The 19,247-nt window shown below is 41.2% G+C and overlaps 2 protein-coding genes across 6 annotated transcripts; one reads left to right on the top strand and one right to left on the bottom strand.

Annotated features, from left to right (window-relative positions):
* Nucleotides 1-104: 104 nt before the first annotated feature.
* LOC135586784 (transcription initiation factor TFIID subunit 4b-like) lies at nucleotides 105-11,245 on the top strand. 5 transcript variants are annotated; one of them, XM_065148993.1, is made up of 15 exons: nucleotides 105-259; nucleotides 380-488; nucleotides 4,568-4,863; nucleotides 5,023-5,220; nucleotides 5,765-5,860; nucleotides 5,978-6,901; nucleotides 7,801-7,928; nucleotides 8,040-8,127; nucleotides 8,226-8,361; nucleotides 8,444-8,499; nucleotides 8,566-8,622; nucleotides 8,702-8,845; nucleotides 9,181-9,252; nucleotides 9,320-9,566; nucleotides 10,833-11,245. In XM_065148993.1, the coding sequence occupies exons 1-15, from the start codon at nucleotides 221-223 to the stop codon at nucleotides 11,003-11,005; spliced, it is 2,763 nt and encodes a 920-aa protein (XP_065005065.1). In that variant the 5' UTR covers nucleotides 105-220; the 3' UTR covers nucleotides 11,006-11,245. The 5 variants fall into 5 exon arrangements, with proteins under 5 accessions (XP_065005065.1, XP_065005064.1, XP_065005063.1 ...); XM_065148992.1 differs by having other exon boundaries at nucleotides 4,936-5,220; XM_065148991.1 differs by having other exon boundaries at nucleotides 4,583-5,220.
* A 1,714-nt stretch (nucleotides 11,246-12,959) lies between these two features.
* Nucleotides 12,960-15,253, bottom strand: LOC135636018 (indole-3-acetic acid-amido synthetase GH3.8-like). Its single transcript, XM_065147533.1, has 3 exons — nucleotides 14,872-15,253; nucleotides 14,684-14,785; nucleotides 12,960-14,596 (listed from the first exon to the last, which is right to left on the bottom strand). Exons 1-3 carry the CDS (start codon nucleotides 15,207-15,209, stop codon nucleotides 13,198-13,200), a joined length of 1,839 nt encoding a protein of 612 aa, XP_065003605.1. The 5' UTR covers nucleotides 15,210-15,253; the 3' UTR covers nucleotides 12,960-13,197.
* Between the last annotated feature and the right edge of the window lie 3,994 nt (nucleotides 15,254-19,247).

Raw genomic sequence — 19,247 nt, 5'->3', positions numbered from 1 at the left:
TTTTGATACTAAACCACCTTGGGTTACCTGCCTCGTCATTGGAGCACTCATCGGAACCCCTGTGTGGGGTCCGCCCTGCGATGCCTCCGATAAAGCAGGTTGGTCTGACGTTGCCGGGTAGACACTGATTTGACCCACCGCCTCTTGTTGTCGTGCCCTTCGTCGACGCTCTCTGCGCTGCCGCCGCTCGGTCTTCGCCGACGATCCGCCTCTCCTCGCCATGGATCCCTCCATCATGAAGCTCCTCGAAGAGGACGAGGTCCTTCTTCTTCTTCTTCTTCCTTGATTCCTTGGTTGCTTTCTAGGAACTTCCTTCTCGGTTCTCTCTGCCCTAAGAGCAAGAATTAGAAGGAAATTTGTGTGTTTGCTCTCGTTGCAGGACGAGAGCATGCATTCCGGTGCCGACGTGGAGGCCTTGTCGGCGGCGCTGAACCGCGACATCGGAGGCGATCCCGCCGCGCTTGCCCGGCCCCCGGAGTCCGACACAGGTCAAGCCCTTGTTGTTATCTTTGTGGAAAACTCCTCTTTTTCTTAGTTTCTTTTGAACTGCATGAGCACACGGTTGCGAGCCTCTCTACCCCATGATTGATCCGGTACGCATACCATCTGTATGTTCTGGTGACCTGCATGCTACTCGGAATTCCCTTGCAAGATAAGTCTAGGCAATTGCACTCGCAGATACCGTGGCCCTAGTATTCCTTACTTAGTTGTCATCGTATATTGTCATTCAAATGCTTCAATACAAAAAAAGAAACTGAATAGAGAACAGGGCGTCTATAATAGTTCCTATATTGGGATAAGATGGGTGAATGTGGATGATACGGTATGGGGATCTGTTGCAAGCTGCACACTTGGATCTGACTGTGCCCAACCTGTGGATGAAATGGCAGCAGCGGTAGCCTTTCTATTCTCTGTAACATAACCAGGATGCGACTAAATGATAAGATCTTCTAATTAAAGTCATATTAATAACGTTGCTAGGATGTGTTATGATGTTGAAAGGAGTTGTATGAATAGGACTTTTGGAACAATGTGTACGAAACAATGGAACTGCAGTCTTGTGGAGTGGTCTCTGGAGACAATGTTTAGTGAATAGCATGTAAATCGCAATGGAACAGTTAAATGGTAAACTACTGAACTGAAGCACAGATCTTTTATGATTTTTAATGACTAGGGTTTGTCCTGCAAGCACCATCCAACATGTATAAGAAATCTTGAAGACATTACTGACAAAGAATATGCTGCTTTCTGTAAGAATCTCAACAAATACACAGTAGCATTTGGATGTAAAGCACTTCTCTGCCATGTGGATTCGTAAGCCTAGCTTTCTTTGGGCAGTGAAGGCTCTTCGGTAAGCTTGAAGAAAGCATTGAGTGCTTTTCATGGTCAATGCAATTAATTATTATTGTGTATTAGCTTAAAGAGCTTTGGGAGATGGAAGAAGGTGCTTACAACAAACTAGGGCTTGAATCTTGACAAGAGCGATCATGAACAGAAGAAAAAGCCTTCTCAAAGAGAAACTCGAGGGGTTTTGCAAAGTTAGTCAGGGTACCACGCAACAAGGTCAGAGGACTGCGATGTTTTATCATTCGTGGATCTCTCCTTGCCAATTGTTCATAAGGAAAATGAGTGGGCTGCTAACATGGATCACTTCCTCCAGGGTGTTTATGCCTACATGTTGAGCCAGAATATTTTGTTACCTCTACATGCCTACTTATTGGTTCTCCTCTTGTTTTTGCTTCTGTATCAAAGCTTCTCAGTGGTTTTTTTTGCAAATAATATTCTTCTCCTAGTTAAGAAGGCTGATGCTGCTCTTCTCTCCAATTTCCTTTTGCATTGCCATTTCTTTTTCTTTTTAACTTTTCTTGTCTTTGTAAATGCATGGGCATGGTGACTGGTGAGGAAAGAAAGATATAGTGAGGGAAAAGTGGAGTGAAGAAGGAGAAAGAGAAAAAAACAATGGATCATTCATGTGAAAACCACTTGACTTCTTTCGATCTATGTTATAAATGTCTCATGGACAGCAAGCTCAATATAGATATCTAACACTAAGATCAAAACTTTTATAATGCAAGGGGTTACTTTGCAGAATGCAGTGATGCACCCTGTTATTTCATGTGAATCTGACTTTTGAACGTGGTTGGCACTTAGTTGGATAATACAAACAAGAAAGATGGGAGGGACAAGGAGCCAACTATGAGTCTTATCTCTGGCTTCCTGTGTACAGTGATGTTGATTGAACATTGTTGATCCGACTTTGTGAGATGCAGCATGAGATTGTTATCCGTGTGGAGTATGACAATTAGATTAATTTGCAGTTTCTAAAAGCTTAGCCAAAGTCTATCACATGTTTCATCTCATTCAACTCATTTATAACACACTAATTCTCAGACCTCTTTTGGTTAGCAACCCAATCCATAGTCAAATATCCTATAATTTGTCTTTCGCTATTTAAATCATATCCACTAAGGTTCCATTTTGGTTGTTTCCAATAAAGCCTAGGTTTAGGTTTGTCACATTTATCCTTTTTCGCCTTTTTTGTTTATTATTCTTTAGGAAAATTATGTAAATGTTGTTTGGTCCTATTAGAGGATAATTGTGATTAGCATATCTATTTTAGGTAGGAATTTAATTTTGAGTGTCTTTAAAGATTAGGAATCCAAGTTTCTGGAGACATACATGTCTTTTCAACTTAGGTTTCTATGGGATCTTGAGTTTCTTTGAAATATCAAGTGTTCTCCCATTAATCTTCTTTAGTTGAAAATTTTAAATCGATAAGATTGGGCTCTTAAGGAGTCTAAATGAAGAGTATATGGTACGTATCAAGCAAACCTTGTATTGTATCATTTGAGGTTAAATCTTTTTCGGATCAATTTAAGTGGTCATCTCTTTCTCCTCTATTTCTCTTTTACTTCTCTTTTTTTTTTTTTTCTTTTCTTCCTTCTTTTTAAAGTTTTTTCTTTGTTAAGGGCAAACCAAAGTAATTATTTTCGAAAATCAAAGTAATGAATTTATATTTCCAAATGCTGCTTTTTCTAAACAGCAAACATAGACCTACTTTTTATGGAACAGCCATTTCTTTGTTTTTCTGTTGTATATCACTAACCGTTCCATTTTGGACCTATATACATTATTTGCATGCCATGCGCCTCCCCATTTAATATTCAGAAATATCGATTGACTGAGAGCAGATAGCTTTTTTCTCCATATGAGCTGGTGGCCTTGACCAGCTAGCTATCCAGCTTCGTTCATAATGAATGCAGCTTAAGTATGTGTGCTTGAATTTTGCAATACACACAATTTTTCTTCACTATTGACATAAGTGTCTGTGGCCAATCATATTCTGGATCAGAAACACACTGTTTCGGCATTCCTTTTCTTCCATTTTGCTTCTTTTATTATGAGCATAAATTAAGCATTTGTATTTCTTTGGGTCACATCATGATAAAGATCTTGATAAGAGGATTTACACGAGTTAAAGTCAATAAAATCACAACAATTCTACACTTGCTGTATCTTCTGTGCTTCGTCACAACTTGAAGCAGTCATATAGGTTATTTGAACAATTTTATTTAATTAATGTTTTAGACTAATGAATATGCTTTGGAGCCAAATTCCTAATTTCTGGTGTTGGCCTAAATTTTGACAAGTGCTGTAGCAAAAAATAGCACATGTTCATGCTCAATCACAAATGGTGTTAGCACATAACTGATACCATACTTTACTAGCCAAATAATCAGCACCTCAACAAAACCTTAGCACAAGCCATAAGGTAAAAAGTTACTGTTAGTCAATATAATTCTGCCAAGGGAAGAAAAGATATTTTCTGAACTTAAAGAGGTTACCAATTTTTGCATTTGTTATGTGCCCACCATAGCTTTTTGGCAAATTTAACTTGTAGGTCACTTGTTTGAGTGATTTTCTTTTATGCTTTCATTTCTTTTGTTTTTTTGCTTTACTCTACAATCTATTAGCGAAAGATCTTTTTCAATTATTTTATCTGTAGATAAAATAAAATGCACTTCCAAGCAATGTTTTTTCCTTGTTATGTCTGACCAAGTATCACAGTCTCTTTTCTTGTTTTCTCTCAATTCTTTTCTTGCACACCTGCTGCCTGGAAATGCCACTTTTCCATTGTCCTACCTGAACTGGAAATTAGTTTAGCCTAGGAAAAGCACCAAGAATGTTATCAGTAGGATAGTAGCTAAAAGAATGTTGATTTTGTCTACAATATTTCTTTTCTTCAAAGATATTTAATTGTCCGTTTCCTAGTAAGTTGATAAGTCTACAAAAGAAAAGGTAGCTCAGTGCATGTGGCTCCTGCCAAGGAGGATTTGGGTGGGAACAATGTATGCAGAACCATAGTCATCAATATTGCAACGGAGCAACCTAACCTCTATGTATATTGATAACTCTAAAATCTCAGTTTCTACAATATATTGTAATGCCCATCATGGTGACAGAATTACCTTTTAGACTGAAAAGCAAATGCAGATGTATTTTTCTTTTCTGTTGGGCCTTTTCTATTAGGAATTGATTTGTTTTTACCTACTCATGAGCTTATTAGGTGTATCGATGCTAGGGAGTAGTTCTGCATCAAAGCAAGTCCTTGGGCAGTGGCAAACTTCCAGTGAGGTAGAAAATGAGCAGCAAATCCAACAAAAAGAACAAAAACGTCACTTACAATCCTCAGAGCAGCATTCATCTGGAGGAGAATTGATTCAGGCAGGGTCTGTTTCTCAACCTCAAGATGAACAAATCAATAACCAACCACAACATGATTGTCCCACTATTCAACAAGAAGCATCTCATTCAGATGACCTCCAACGACAGCCAGAAGCCAATTTACTTGAAAAAGAACAGGTAAAGAAACCTGAGCAAAATACTATCCAAGCCTCAGACATAGTTGAGGGCCGAAAGCAAGAGGTTGCTCAGCATTCTGAGAACCAGCAGCAACACCTAGGACAGCAGTCAAATAGTCAACAAATAGCTTCTGCTAACATAGCAAACATGGCTGTGCAGCATTCTGAGAACCAGCAGCAGCACATAGTGCAGCAGTCAAATAGTCAACAAATACCCACTTCTAACCAAGCAAATATGGCAATGAGGAGAACAAAAGCTGCTTCTTCCATACCATTCCATTTGCTGATTCCAATTTTACGGCCTCATCTTGACAAAGACAGATCTATGCAGCTACAGGCTATTTTCGCCAAACTTAGGGTGGGTCATCTCCTTCTTTATTTGTTGGCTTCTATTTTCTATTGGATTCTCTATAATGAGAGAGTTTTCCAAGACATGTATGCCTTGTCCAAAACAAGGAATTGCATGAGACGCATTTTGATAATATTCTGGAGATGCAATAGGAAAATAAAGGTTGAAGGCACATATTTTACATATAAAATGGGAGAGTGAACTGTATGCAACTCATGTTATATAGACAATCCATGGAAGCATGCACTTATTTCCTTTTTCCTTTTCAATAAATCATCCAGTATTATGCATTTCTTGTCCAATATGCCCTTTTCTTCTCTTTCTAAGACTTATTTCAGTTGAAATACATGTTATGTGTCAGATTAAGTTGCTTCAAAATTTTGACTGATACCACATAACTTCATATGTTTTGCCTTTTTACTATAAAATCTGAAAATTAGCGTTTGCTGAAGCAAATGAGACTTGCATTTTAGAACCAGGAGAAACTTGATGAACTAACTTATAGAAGCCGAGTTGTAAACTCAAATTGAAAATTGCAATTTTATTTTTTTAGAATAATGAAGTCAGCAAAGAGGACTTCTTGAGAGTGATAAGGAACATTGTCGGGGACCAGATGCTTAGACAGGCAGCTCAAAAGGTCCAGGTGCAGGCAAGTATATTAAACATATTAAAGAAAGTTATGTAGTTGTATTTTGCTACTATGGAAAGATATAGCCTCGTCATGTGTTTAATTTGACAACATGTTTTTTGTGTAATCTATCAACAGCTTCAGGCTCAGGCAGCTAGAGGTGCACAGACAAATACAAATTCTTTCTCATTACAGTCTCAAGCTTCCTCTCAGCAACTTGCTTCTAGTGTTCCTCCACAGATCACTGGGGCACAATCATTTCCAGCACTCCATTCCATACCATCATCTCAGAGTCTAAAAGTCACTGGATCACCTCCCCACCAACCTTATGTGCCCCCTTTGACATTTCAAGTGCAGCCTGGCACAGGTCTTACAGCTCCTGACAACAGCACTCAAAAGCCACGAGAAGTTGAGACTAAATCAGATGGAAAGGGTGCCCAGTCTGTACAAAATTACACCAGCAACACAAATATCACCAATCCAGAAAGAGATGTTTCAATGGTTTCATTACAACCAGTTAACAAGCAGCAGCATCATGCACAACTTCCACAATCATCTTTCTCGGTATCTGGAGCCACAAGTAGTTATAATACGCATGCATATCCCAGGCCATCTATGAGTTCCTCAACTTCTATTAGACCACAAAATCTAGATTCACATGCAAGACAAGTTTCAGTTACTCCAGGAGCTGTTTCAACACAATTAAGGCCAACCCAGTCAGTGAGTGTAATAAATGTGCCTAAATATGAGCAGAATCCTGCCAATGAAGCTAAGAGACAACAAGTTGGTTCAGTCACAGCCTCCCAGCATAACCCAATTGCATGGCAATTATCAGCAAACAAAGATCAGAAAGGTAACACTTTCCCATCAATGGCTGTAAAGCAGGAGCTTGTTGATCAGTCATCCGAACCCCCAAACAAGTCCCACTTTGCATCTTCCGAGAGCACTTTATTTGGTTCAGCACATGTTAACCAAGGAAATCATGCACTTGGATCTTCAAGTACAACAGGAACAACTCAGATCTCAGGTTCTGTGCCTAGCCAAGTGGATCAAATTGTGCAGGTTAGCTTTTGTAAATCCAATGCTATTTCATAAGCAACAACATCAATTTGAAATCTGTAATCTTAGTGCAGGTTGTTTTATGAAGAATTAAAAAGAAGACAAATAAGAAAGATATTTAAAAGAACAAATTTAACTACTTATGGAAAAGAAGCCAAGATTTGTTGGAAATAGCAACATTTGGAATGCCATTCTAACTAATGAAATCCAAAAATCTTTTCTCAAGAAAAGTGTTGGATATCCTAAATTTTCTTTTCAAAGTCGTCTAATGCATAGTAGTTATACATTCTAATTCTTAATAATTGACTGCATGAAGAATGACCAGTTATATAGAGGTGCTTTTAAGGTGCACTGAGTTCTAGATTTTGAGCTTCACCCTAATATAAACTCACAGGTTTCAGTAAATTGCATGTCTGATGAATCTCTTTGGCAGGGTGCATAAAAAAGGTGAACTTTGAAATTGTTACATGTATCTAATGCTGTCTCGATTATTGACTTCCTTTTCTTTGATGTAAAAGACAAAATTATATGTGTCAAAAGGAGTATGGTTCGACTGTTTGTGAAATGGAACCAAACTAGCCCTTCATTTTCTAAAAAGTAGTTGCCAAGTGGGTGGCTGAGTAAAGATACAACAGAATGCACATGCTGGGTGCAGTAGTATGTTAAACACATATGTAGTACCATTATATACTAACATCTGTGGCTAACATTATGTACCATTTTATGGCAACTGCTGAACCTCTTCTCTGGGCAGTATGTTAGCATAAAGCTATCTTGGCTCATAGGTCAAAACATGTATTATCCTGTGAATCAGATGAAAAGACATTAGTACTAGGTGATGCTGATCCTTTGATATCTTTGTTACCTATAATTTGACTTCCCCTGTGATTATGTAACACCAGTTGCACTCTCATATTTCGTCTGCAACTCCACCACTTGGCGGGGCTACTGCAAAAACTCCCTCAAAGAAACCATCTGTTGGGCAGAAGAAGCTATTTGAAGCACCAGGCACATCTCCACCCATGCCCAGGTTGTCCTCATTTTTCACTTGTTTGATGTGATTCATTCAGCTTCATACACCTGTTTTAACTATGTTCCCAGAAAAAATTTTTTGACGAGTTCTTCTCAATTCTGCCATTAGTAAAAAGCAGAAGACATCTGGTACTTCTCTTGATCAAAGCATTGAACAACTGAATGATGTTACAGCTGTTAGTGGAGTTAATTTAAGGGTATCAAATTTTATTCATCTTTCTAATCGTGGTTTTGGTATGTTAAACATAATAGTGATGGACTATCAGACTCTTAATCGTTGCTCATTCTTTGCTAGGAAGAGGAAGAACAGCTATTATCTGGGTTGAAGGAGGAGAGCCGGGCTTCAGAAGCAACTCGTAGGATTGTACAAGAAGAAGAAGAGAGGCTGCTTTTGCTGAAGGCCCCCCTTCAGAGAAAGCTATCTGATATCAGTTACTTTTTGTCTCCGACAGTATAAATTTCTTCTTATTATTTTTAACCTAAGATAATTCTGACTAGAGGTGCTTGTTGCAGTGCTGAAATGTGGTTTAAAGAATATAGGTGGTGATGTGGAGCGATGCCTGTCAATGGTGAGATATCTTTGATGATTCGTTTTGGACGTGATCTGTTTACTTAACTCACTCACCATTCCTCAGTGTGTGGAAGAACGGTTGAAGGGGTTGATATCTTATCTTATAAGACTGTCAAAACAGGTTAATTCTATTTGCCAAAAGTCTGGGCTGATTATTATTTTCCGTGTTTTCTGTTCCTTGAGTTTACTTCCCTTTTCAGAGGGTTGACATTGAAAAATCGAGGCATCGGTTTGTCATCACTTCAGATGTCCGACGCCAGATTTTGTTAGCGAACCAAAAAACCAAGGAAGAGTGGGACAAAAAGCAGGCTGAAGAGTCTGAAAAGCTTCGTAAAGTAAATGAAGTGAGTAGACAGAATCTTTTTTTTGGATAGTATTTTGCTGGTTTTGTCTCAACTACACATCCTATTAAGTTCATCTTTTGAACCATATGCTTTGTTTCTTCTTCATTTGGATTTTTTTCTTCATTGAGGTATTTAAAGATTAAATAATTGTTGTTTATTTTTGTATATCTTGTTCAGCTAATAAGATACTTTTGTTTGAAAGTTAAAAGAACTTTCTGCAAAAAAAATTCTTTCCTAGCAGTATTTTAGTTTGTTTACTTTGCGCATGGACTTCACACTGTGTTGTTTAAGCAGTTTAAGACTTGTAAAACCTATCATGACCGACAAGTATGTAGTTGCAGATGGATGGAAACTCAGGGGTTGATGCTGAAAAGGACAAAGAAGATGGTCGTCCAAAGGCCCTTAAGGTAGCATTGATCTTTAACAAAATTGTTGTGTTACCTTTTCCCCTTCAATTATTTGTCCTGTAAGCAGGCTAACAAGGAAGAGGATGACAAAATGAGAGCAACTGCTGCAAATGTTGCAGCCCGAGCTGCTGTTGGTGGAGATGATATGCTGTCGAAATGGCAACTCATGGCTGAACAAGCTCGGCAGAAACGCGAAGGACTCAATGGGGCACCTGGTAAAACTGCAAGCAGCAAACCATTACTGAGCTTAGGAAGAAGCTCGAGAGAAAAGCAAGAATCTGAAAAGAAAGGCTCTTCTGCTGTGTCTGCATCAGGCAAGTGTGTTACATACCTTTGCAATGTTCAGTATAAGGTCTTGTAGTATAAGCCCTTTACTATAGCTGAGACTAGGGATGTTAAGAGTTTGATTCGACCTGATATCGTCTAGTCTAGTTAGAATCATAAGTTGTTAGGAAGGATTATATCAAATCCAATCATTCTGGAAAATGCAGAAGGATTGCATTGAATTCAATTATTCACTATAATTTCCAGAAGATGTCAAGAATGATCATATTGATAATTTATTATTATTTTTAGAATGACATATCAAAAAGCATACATGTGATGAATTTTCATTTTATTATACTATAATTATAAAATGTAATGATAAATTATGGAGATATTATATCCTTCCTCTTCTATAAATTCACACTACAAGAAGGAAATATAATGCTACATGTTAATCAATCTTTGGGATATTCTATTTTTGATAATTGAACGCCATTATAGGTGCATTTAATATGCATTTCTCTATTACATTACTATTGTTAATTTATACAAGAGGGAGGAGACAAAATCTATGTAATTTATCATCACTTTTCATAATTATAAAAATAAAAAAATAATGTTATCTATATATACATGATAGTATAATAAAATATAAAATCAATAATTACTAATATGTCATTCTGAAAATGATAATAAATTATTGATATAATCATTGCTGATACCTATTCAAAATGATATTATATAATTGGATTTGATGTAATCCAAATGATAGTGAATGATTTTGACATGATCCTTTTTGACACTCCCCTCAAAGTGTATATCCATAACACCCAACTTGCCAAGTAAATAATGAAACTGGTTTGAACTAAGAGCCTTAGTAAAAAGAACAGCAAGTTGTTGAGTAGTATGCACAGCTTGAAATTTCTAATGAACCAGATGATAGTTAATCTCAATATATTTTGTTCATTATTGGTAGTATATGTTCAATCACCAAGTCTTCTAATAATTGTTTCAACCAAACAAGTTATTGTCATTGGTCTATATTCTGCGTCAACTGAAGAACGTAAGACGGTTATTTGCTTCTTTATCTTTGAAGAAATAGGAGATTATCTGAGTAGACGGTTATTCGCTGCTTAATCTTTGATCCATCTGTTGCATTTGAGATCTCATATTTTGACCTGATTGGGTTCTATTGTGAGAGAAGTATTGCAATGCATAGCAAATGGCTTAACCTGATTGGGTTCATTGTGTTGTTAGTATGCTTTGCGCTCAAATGGCTTTAACTTGATTTTACTCTTAACTATATGCTTCAGGGGGTACAAGGAGATTTGGCAGGAAAAATGCACTGGAATCTCATCCGAAAGTGGCACGTAATGTTTCTCTCAAGGATGTGATTGCAGTCCTCGAGAGGGAACCTCAGATGTCAAAATCATCTTTGATCTACCGCCTGTACGAGAGACTGTCAAGTAATTCATCCGCAACATGATGAGCTCAAAGTTGCTTCCCTCCTCTTCTGACTCAGGCCTGGTCTTGGAAAGCAGCCGGTCAAGGTTGTTAGAACTCTGCCCCTTGGAACTCTTGGGATCAGCAAGCTTTGTTACTCCTAGGAAGATCCGTACCGAGAACATTGTTTGTTATTTTGTATAATTGTAAATGTAAGTTATGGCAATTAATCTGTAATGAAACTCTTCTTTGTTAGAAAAAATATCGGATGATGTTATTCTAACGGTCATGATTTCAATGGAAATCTTCGTGCAGAGAATACCTTTCGATAGGCTATTGCTCCAAACAAACGGAGGCCAACATCCAATAGGATCATGGCCAAAAATGGTCAAACCAGGGACATGTCCACTCGTCCCTCTGATTCAAGTTAAGACGATTTCATTTGTGTTAACTGGCATGAGCCCGTGCACCGTGCTTCTATCTCATCGTGGATGTTTGGACTTGTAATCTTGTCGTGTACAGAGAGCTCAATGGCAGAAACTATTCATAAAGCTTATCATTAGGGTTTGTTGTTGCTGTTGTCTTCAACAAGCAAATAAATTGTAGATGTCATATGATGCTTTGGTTGCATGCTGATAAGATACTTCGCCTCATCTGAGCTTCCATTTGAGCTCACCGATATGTCTCGGAAGAAAAGTGATGCCAATTTTTCTTGCGTGGCGTGACTGTGCGTTGCCATTTGGATACGTCTCAGAACACAACCCCTTGTACGACCGAGCTTCGTCAAACTTTAGGTTGTGATTCGGAGACGTAAATGTGAAAATGGACCATTAGAAGTCAAGCTGTATTCCCTCTCTGAACCCACGGGATCAAGCGGAACCACTTTTGAAGTTGATCTGCCGAGTCAACGCGCCGACTTCCAGTTGGGCGGACATCCACCGGTGACGCGTCGAGTCACGTCGAAGTCAACCATGAGGTCACAAGGATTGGTGAGAGTTGGATCAATCTTCCATCAAGTGGTGTAGGTAGGATCTTATTGTACGCTTATGATGCTCAATAGATCCCTCTCTCATGCAAGCAATTAATCGTCCTTGGATCAACCCAGCCTAATAATCCAAAACCAATACGTTTCTAATATCATGTTAGATTTGTTATCGTTGCTGTTCCATCATCTGAGTTTCTTTTTATTCTTATTAGGGCGTTTTTTCTTTAGAAAAAAAAGATCTCATTTTAATTTTTTTTTGCAAACAATGTTCCCTTTTTCATTTTCTCAAACAATAATACAATTCAAATAATATTCAAATCATCCCTCAAAAACTTTTCTTATGTTTTGTTTGTTATGATGTTTTTAAAAACATTATAAAATATACTTAAAAATAATATAAATAAGCTAAATAAAATTAAAATATATTAAAAAGTATTTTACATATCATATTATTTAAATAAAATATTTATAATAATTTAAGAACAACATCATGATGTAATTTATAGTATATTTCAATATCATTTATAATATTTTCAATACTTAATAAAAAATATCTGTAAATATTATTAAATGAATCAAATAAAAATACTATAACGATTAAAACTGATTAAAAAAAGGAGAATTTTTTTAAAATAAGTATTTAAAAAAAAATTAAAAATACTGTTTGAAAACAAAAAACGAAAAGATCGAATTATTTGAAAGAAAAAAAAATCTAAAATGAATCTAAAACGTAGATCTTTTCTGGTCAACGGGACAACCCAACACGAAACCCGGTGGGTGGCAAGGGAAGTCGGCTTTGTCTCACACAACCTCTGTCTAATTAGTTCTTATCGTTCCGTCATTATAGTTCGTCTCTTTCTTTTGATATTATATTCCCGTCTTTACGGAGGTTGACATGACGATGCATGGGATAATGGCAACTACATGGAATGACGCATCATCCCATGTAGTTCAAAAGAAAGCATGGAAGGTATCTGATGCATTAAAATAATAGGGGGGGGAGAGGAGAAGATGACTTCGATAAAGACTTAAACACCATCGCATTAAGTATTCTAAACACGTAAAACATGACTCTATATAAAATTAGCAGAGCAAAACTACGAGACGGTCAAACATCGATTTCTTTATATTCTTTTCTATTTCTTTTTTCTTCCTTAGGAAACGGACTTCTCCTTCCTTTCCCGACACGCACGTTCGTTGGCCAGAGATTTGACTTGGAAGGTTGGTCGGTCGGGGTGGCCCCACCAGTTTCAGTCGGAGCGGTGCGGGGACCACTTGGGCGGGGCGGGGCTGAAGTGGGCGGAGACGACGCGCGAGTCGAGCAGCTCGAGGATGGGCGGGAAGCTGACGCAGCGCGGTACCTTGTACTGGTTGATGGAGGCCCCCCGGGATATGGCGTAGTCCATCAACTCCTCGAATGTGCCGCCCCGCACAACCCGTATTTCCAGCGGCCCGATCGAGCCGTCCGCCACCCGGCTCTGCCGGTACACCGAGTTCAGCGCCTCCTCCATCGCCAGGCAGCACCGCTTCAACACCCCATCCCGCACCAGCGCCTCCATGGCCGCCTCCGCCGCGGCCAGAGACGACGAGTCCTTGACCAGCAGCTCCCAGTATATGACGTAGTGCCCCGGGATTGCCTTCGTGTACGCGTGGCTCGTGTACTCGACCACGTTCGCTCGGTACGGCCGGAGCAGCGCCGACGCGCCCTCCACCGCCCGCTGCAGCTCCGCCTCGTCGGTCTTGTCGGACTCGATGCTCAGCAGCACGTTCTTCCGGCGGACGAACCGGAATTGCGGCGCCGCGTTGTAGAAGCCTGTCACACGCAGGATGTCCCCCACGCGGTACCGGTTCAGCCCGGCGTAGGTGGTGATCACCAGCTCGTACTCCTTCCCCACCTCCACGTCCGCCAGGTCCACCAGCTGTGCCTTGTCCCCCACCGAGAGGCCGTCGCCTCCGTGCGGCAGGAACTCGAAGTAGGCCATGTTGGGCATGATGGTGTAGGAGACCTCGGAGGGGTCGCAGATGGGCTTGAGGTTGAGGCCGAAGTAGCATTCGGACGACGCGTACATGGTGCACGCCATGGGGAGGCCCCCGCTGTAGTACTCCAGGGTGGGGATGTACTGCGCCATGGCGCCCGTCACGATCACGTCAAGGTACTTGGTGTTGGGCCAGATCCGGGTGACGATCCCGGACCACTCCCCCTTGGAGCACTCGGCGACGATGAACCGGGCGAGCTCAGAGTCCGGCTTGAGGAGCTCCGCGACTGAGTCGCGGACGGATGGGTCGGTAACCTTGACAGTGAGAGTCCCGGTGGCGATGTCCTGCGAGAGCTCCTGCCAGTTGAGCTGTAGGAAGCGGATAGCGCGGAGGAGGCCGGAGGCGAAGACGGCGCCCACTCGGAGGACGTCGAGACGCTGGAGGAGGCCGCAGAGCATCTGCACGTACATGCTCTGGAACGCGTCGGCACAGAGGATGGCGGCCGTCGGACTGGTGTACACGTTGTATGGGTCGTACGGTCGGCTCTTGAAGTGCTCGCTCTTGTAGTAGCTCGTCAACACCGGCCGCGCCGTCAGCCCGCCGGGGGTCTTGGTCTCCGATTTCACGAAGAGGAAGTAGAGTCCCTTCCCCTTGTTGAGCCCCGGCACGTAGCTGTTCCATTGCCAGAAGGCATTAAGATCAGATGCAGATCAATGAATGCCTTTGAGAAGGGTAAAATGGAAGATCACATTTACTCACAGGTTCATCACAGGCATGAGAAGGCTGTAAAGGAGCTGCCGGCGATCCAGCTCTTCTTTGATGGTGGGCATCAGCTTCCTCTCGCCAGCGGACGTCCCGGAGCTTTAGATGAAGCCAGACATGATCTCACGCATTTATACACCAACCAGTTCATTAAACTACGAGCAAACATGAAAGATCTGGTTTACCTGGTGAGGAACTCAGAGATGGGATGAGCGGAGAGGATAGCGGAGCGATCGCCATTAGCGATCCTCTGGATCTCCGGCTGCAAGTCCTCGTAGGTGACTACGGGGACCTTGGCCTTGAAGGTGACACGGTCGGCGGCGCCGCCGAGAAGGTACCTCTGGAGGTACTCGGTCTCGGCGTTGCGCATCAGGATCTCCGCCAGCACCGTCTCCTGCACCGCGTCGGCGTTCGCGGTCATCTCCTCGATGAACCTCAGCTTCTCAGAGTCATTATCGTTGGCTGCCTCCCCGAGCTTTGCCGCGTCTGCGCTCGTAGCGGGCAGAACGGTCTCCACGGCCATTTCGCTCGTCTTCACAGGCGCTACTTGGTTGCAAGAAGCAGAGGAGGGGGGGGGGGGGGGGGGGGGAAGGAAGCTCGAGAGCTCAAGAGACGCAAGGGGAAGAGGGAACGATGAGCGTTGTGGGCAGCGCGAGGATCAATTTATAGGCGAAGCCCCAGACTTAGATGGACAAGGGTCCACCGGGAGGGGGAGAACGAACTGAGTCAGGGCGTGCAGGTCCGCAGCGCGACACTGTGGACCAGCGGTTCCGTCGGCTTCCGGACACCGCCCGACATCCGGGCCCAGTCGCGTCGGCCCCTGTCGCCGTCCGACTCGACACCGGCACACGTGACGCCCCGAGGCGAGCCCGGGCGGGCGGCGCAGCCCGGAACTGCGGCCGCGGTGACCAAGCTTCCCACGGTTTTGGATGTCCCTGGCGGAATCACTCCAAAGAAATCTTGGAAGGCGTTTCAAGTGCGGTTCCCTAGGTTGCCAACCATGTAACATCGTATATGAGAGTTCCTTGTGTCGCGTCCGGTAAGGGGGGAGCCTTCTTCTTGGCCGATCGGGACTTTTCTCTTAACCGATCTGATCATCTCGAGTAAATACGGTTCCTCTTGGCTCCATTTGTCTACGTTACTAGATGGGGGGAGCCTTCTTGACCCGATCTGATCATCTCGAGTGAATACGGCTCCTCTTGGCTCCATGTCCACATTACTAGATGGGGGAGCCTTCTTGGCCCGATCTAGCAAGGGCTTCTCCTTTAACCGATCTGATAATCTCGAGTGAATCCGGCTCGGCTCCTCTTGGCTCGATTTGTCCACATAAGCCAGGATTCCCCAAGCTGCCCACTGTGGGCATTGAAAGTTCTAGTTGTGGGATAACGAGGATGATAAGCTACCACATCCCGAGAGTTTACTCAAATAGGCCAATGAAAACTTTTGTAAACACTATTATGTGTCAGGTATTGAGGAGTGGGGTCTGGCTGTGACATGATACATATTTTTTATTTATTATATTATTTGATATTTTTATTATTTTATATTAGTTGTTATATATATATATATATATTATATTATGATATTGATGGATCTGTATAATGAGAATCGAATCATGATGAGATCGATTCATCTTTAAACATATACCTTAAATAATCATAGTCATAAGTTACTCGAAAGAAACATCAAGATAACCGGACAGACTGACGTGTTATATACTTATCCATATGATGGAGACAACTGGTCTCATAGTTGCTCGTGTGGGGACACTAGAGCTATAGTGCTAGTGCTAATTAGAAAATGAGTTCAACGATTGATCCACTCACGGAATGTTAGATGGTTATGATACCTCATTGTTAGACAATGATTCTATTATCTCAATGGTGTATTTGGTCCTTAAACTTGAGACACTAAGGATGTCCTGTATGAGTACTCCACTCTTTGATACCAGATTATAGGCTTGGAAGTTCAAGATCTAACACAACGAATCATCGGGAATGACAATCAAACTTTATGAGGACTATTAAGTGTCAATAGAGGATCATCCACTCTCGGTATCATGAGAGAAATATCATATACGTTCTTGTTCAAACAAATCCCTAGTCAGAGTCATTCAGATTGAGAGAGAAAGAGTTATTCAGGAGAATCTGATTAGAGCGAGACTTGAGTAGAAACCATATAGGTCTGATACCACTATGCCCGGTATACGGTCTTTGAGATATTATATGGATGAATGACTATAGGTACACGATAATTAAGGACAATTAGGCCTAAAGGATTGGATTTTCCTATATTGTCTAGGGACTACGGCGTAGTGACATAGTACGTCAACAGTCGATGAGTCAAGTGAATTATTATGGAGATAATAATTCATTGAGCTTGAAAGAGTTCTATCTCAATGAGTCGAGTGACTCACAGCCAGCTCGATATTTAACATAGAGAGTCACACATATATGGTAGGCGTTGCGACGAGTAGAGATTCGGATATGAGATATTCGTCGGAGCCCCTATCTTATTGGATGTCTAATAAGCCCATGAATTATTTGATTCTATGAATGAGATCTAATAAGAGCCAATAAGAGATTATCAGATAGAGATCCACTAATCTAAGAGGCTCTATAAATAGGAGATCTTTGACCGAGAGGACATAATCCATTAGGGTTAAATTGACATGGGGTCTCTATAAATAGGAGAAAACCAAACACCCATAGACTAGATGTTTCTTGGTTGTCACCTCCTATTCTCTCTTCCCTTTTTCTTCTTAGATAGCAGGTGTAGAGATTTAGGCAGCGATTTGAGGAGCATCGTCGCAGTCCTACTGTGTGGATCATCGCTAGAGAGAAGGACGCTTGACCTTTTTCATCATCTCCTACAGATCTGTAAGGATTCAAAGATATGCGATCTTTCTATATAACACAACAATATCCCCCGTGGTTTTAAGTTTTATGAGTTTTACATACCAATCTTCACACGACGACGAATACCTTTTTGAGAAATTTAGAATTTTTATTTTTCCATTCTTCTGCTGCACATGTAATGTTATCCCTAAATTTTCCTACACCTTGAAGTGAAGAGAATGCGAGTTGAGTCGATCCCAAACCTACAAAGGTGTGGAGTATGTTGGTTGATGCTTCTTCCCGTAATACTCTTGCACCCATTTTGGAGGACTATTGCTATGCGTCATATCGAGCCATCCTTGTACCTAACCTAATTTAGGCCTTGGATGGAAGTAAGCTGATCTATCGTGAAGCTATTGGGGATCTAGATAGTAATTGGAGAATTGTTGCTCCTCGAATGATAATCAAACACTTGTAGAAGATCGATGTTGGAGATTCTTGACTTCGTTCCTCCGATGTTCAAATTAATAGGATGTTCAAAATAGAGTAAAATTAAGAGAAAGACTATTTATAGTTTAAAATCTCTAATCGTTGGAGACTAGGACGGTTAGAGTAGTTACTGATGACATAATATAACTGTCTTTAGGGTGATAAATTGACCATTGAGATAGTCGATGAGATAATCTAATCACATATAAGGTGACAGTTTTGACCACTAAGATGGCATAAGTGTCATTGGAATGACTAGCTATTGTCGAAGTAGTTGGTGACAAATCTTAAATGCCTCTGAGGTGCCGGTTTCGACCATCGACGTGGCATAACTACTATTGGGATAATGTAAGTATCATTGTAATGGTTAGTGATTGGCCTAACCACCCCTAGTTAGTCGTTTCGACCACTAAGGTGATGGAACTATCATTGAGATGATCGATATCATGATCGATTATGTAGTACATATGATTTCCTTATGCCATCCTCCTAATTTCCTAATAGGAAAAAAAAGGGGTGCGTGCCGGTTCTCTAAGTTCACGGAGTTCATGATTACAACAGATCCACGCATTGAGCTCTACAAAACGTCATGCAAGATTTTTTTGAATCTTATGTTTTCCGTGCAAGCTTCTCAATCAATGTTTGTCTGTATAACGTGATTGTCCATCGACAGAAGTTCAATCAACAAGTAATCTCCAGGCCATGACAGGGACCTTTGAACGACACAGCAGCCTTGGAACTCTTATGTGCATGCTACGTTGCCTCTGATATCACCATGCATTAGAAAGCTGATGAAGGTGCTCAACTTGGTCGCGTAGGAGATACAGTTGGAGTGCTTGGCTTCATTAGGAAAGCCGGACATCATGAAGTCCACGGCCACATCAAATCAAGGAGGTGATCCTTGACCGAGAGGTCACCTAATACGAAGAGATAGAGGACGACGTGTCCATCTCAAATGGCGAGGTCCATGGAAGTTAGGCACTTGCTATCCGTTCCTCAAACCTGTGTCCCAAAAGAAAGAACTACGACGTCAGATGCACTTTGCTGGTCCATGGCAGATAGCTCCGCGTCCATCTTTACTTGGTGAATTAAAGTCAAACACTTTGCTTGCTGTACTTCTCTCAATCGAAACCTCAACTCCAAGACAAAGCTGCCTTACAGTAGGGGCTGGGATAAGATCACAGCAATCTTTGACCCGAGCCATCTCTTAACATCAACTTGGCACGACAGATCTG

The sequence above is a fragment of the Musa acuminata genome, chromosome BXJ3-4 (assembly GCF_036884655.1).
Source record: "Musa acuminata AAA Group cultivar baxijiao chromosome BXJ3-4, Cavendish_Baxijiao_AAA, whole genome shotgun sequence".
NCBI classification, from domain to species: domain Eukaryota; kingdom Viridiplantae; phylum Streptophyta; class Magnoliopsida; order Zingiberales; family Musaceae; genus Musa; species Musa acuminata.
The sequence above is the reverse complement of the archived record's forward strand: the minus strand, read 5'-3'. Positions and strand labels throughout refer to the sequence as shown.

Excerpts from the sequence above, each read along its gene's own strand:
- LOC135586784 (XM_065148988.1), top strand. The coding sequence starts at position 221 with ATGGATCCCTCCATCATGAAGCTCCTCGAAGAGGACGAG. Across the intron at positions 5,861-5,977 it reads CTCAAAAGGTCCAGGTGCAG|CTTCAGGCTCAGGCAGCTAG; the intron begins GCAAGTATATTA and ends ATCTATCAACAG. Across the intron at positions 6,902-7,800 it reads AAGTGGATCAAATTGTGCAG|TTGCACTCTCATATTTCGTC; the intron begins GTTAGCTTTTGT and ends ATGTAACACCAG.
- LOC135636018 (XM_065147533.1), bottom strand. The coding sequence starts at position 15,209 with ATGGCCGTGGAGACCGTTCTGCCCGCTACGAGCGCAGACGCGGCAAAG. Across the intron at positions 14,786-14,871 it reads ATCTCTGAGTTCCTCACCAG|CTCCGGGACGTCCGCTGGCG; the intron begins GTAAACCAGATC and ends CTTCATCTAAAG. Across the intron at positions 14,597-14,683 it reads CTCATGCCTGTGATGAACCT|CTACGTGCCGGGGCTCAACA; the intron begins GTGAGTAAATGT and ends GCAATGGAACAG.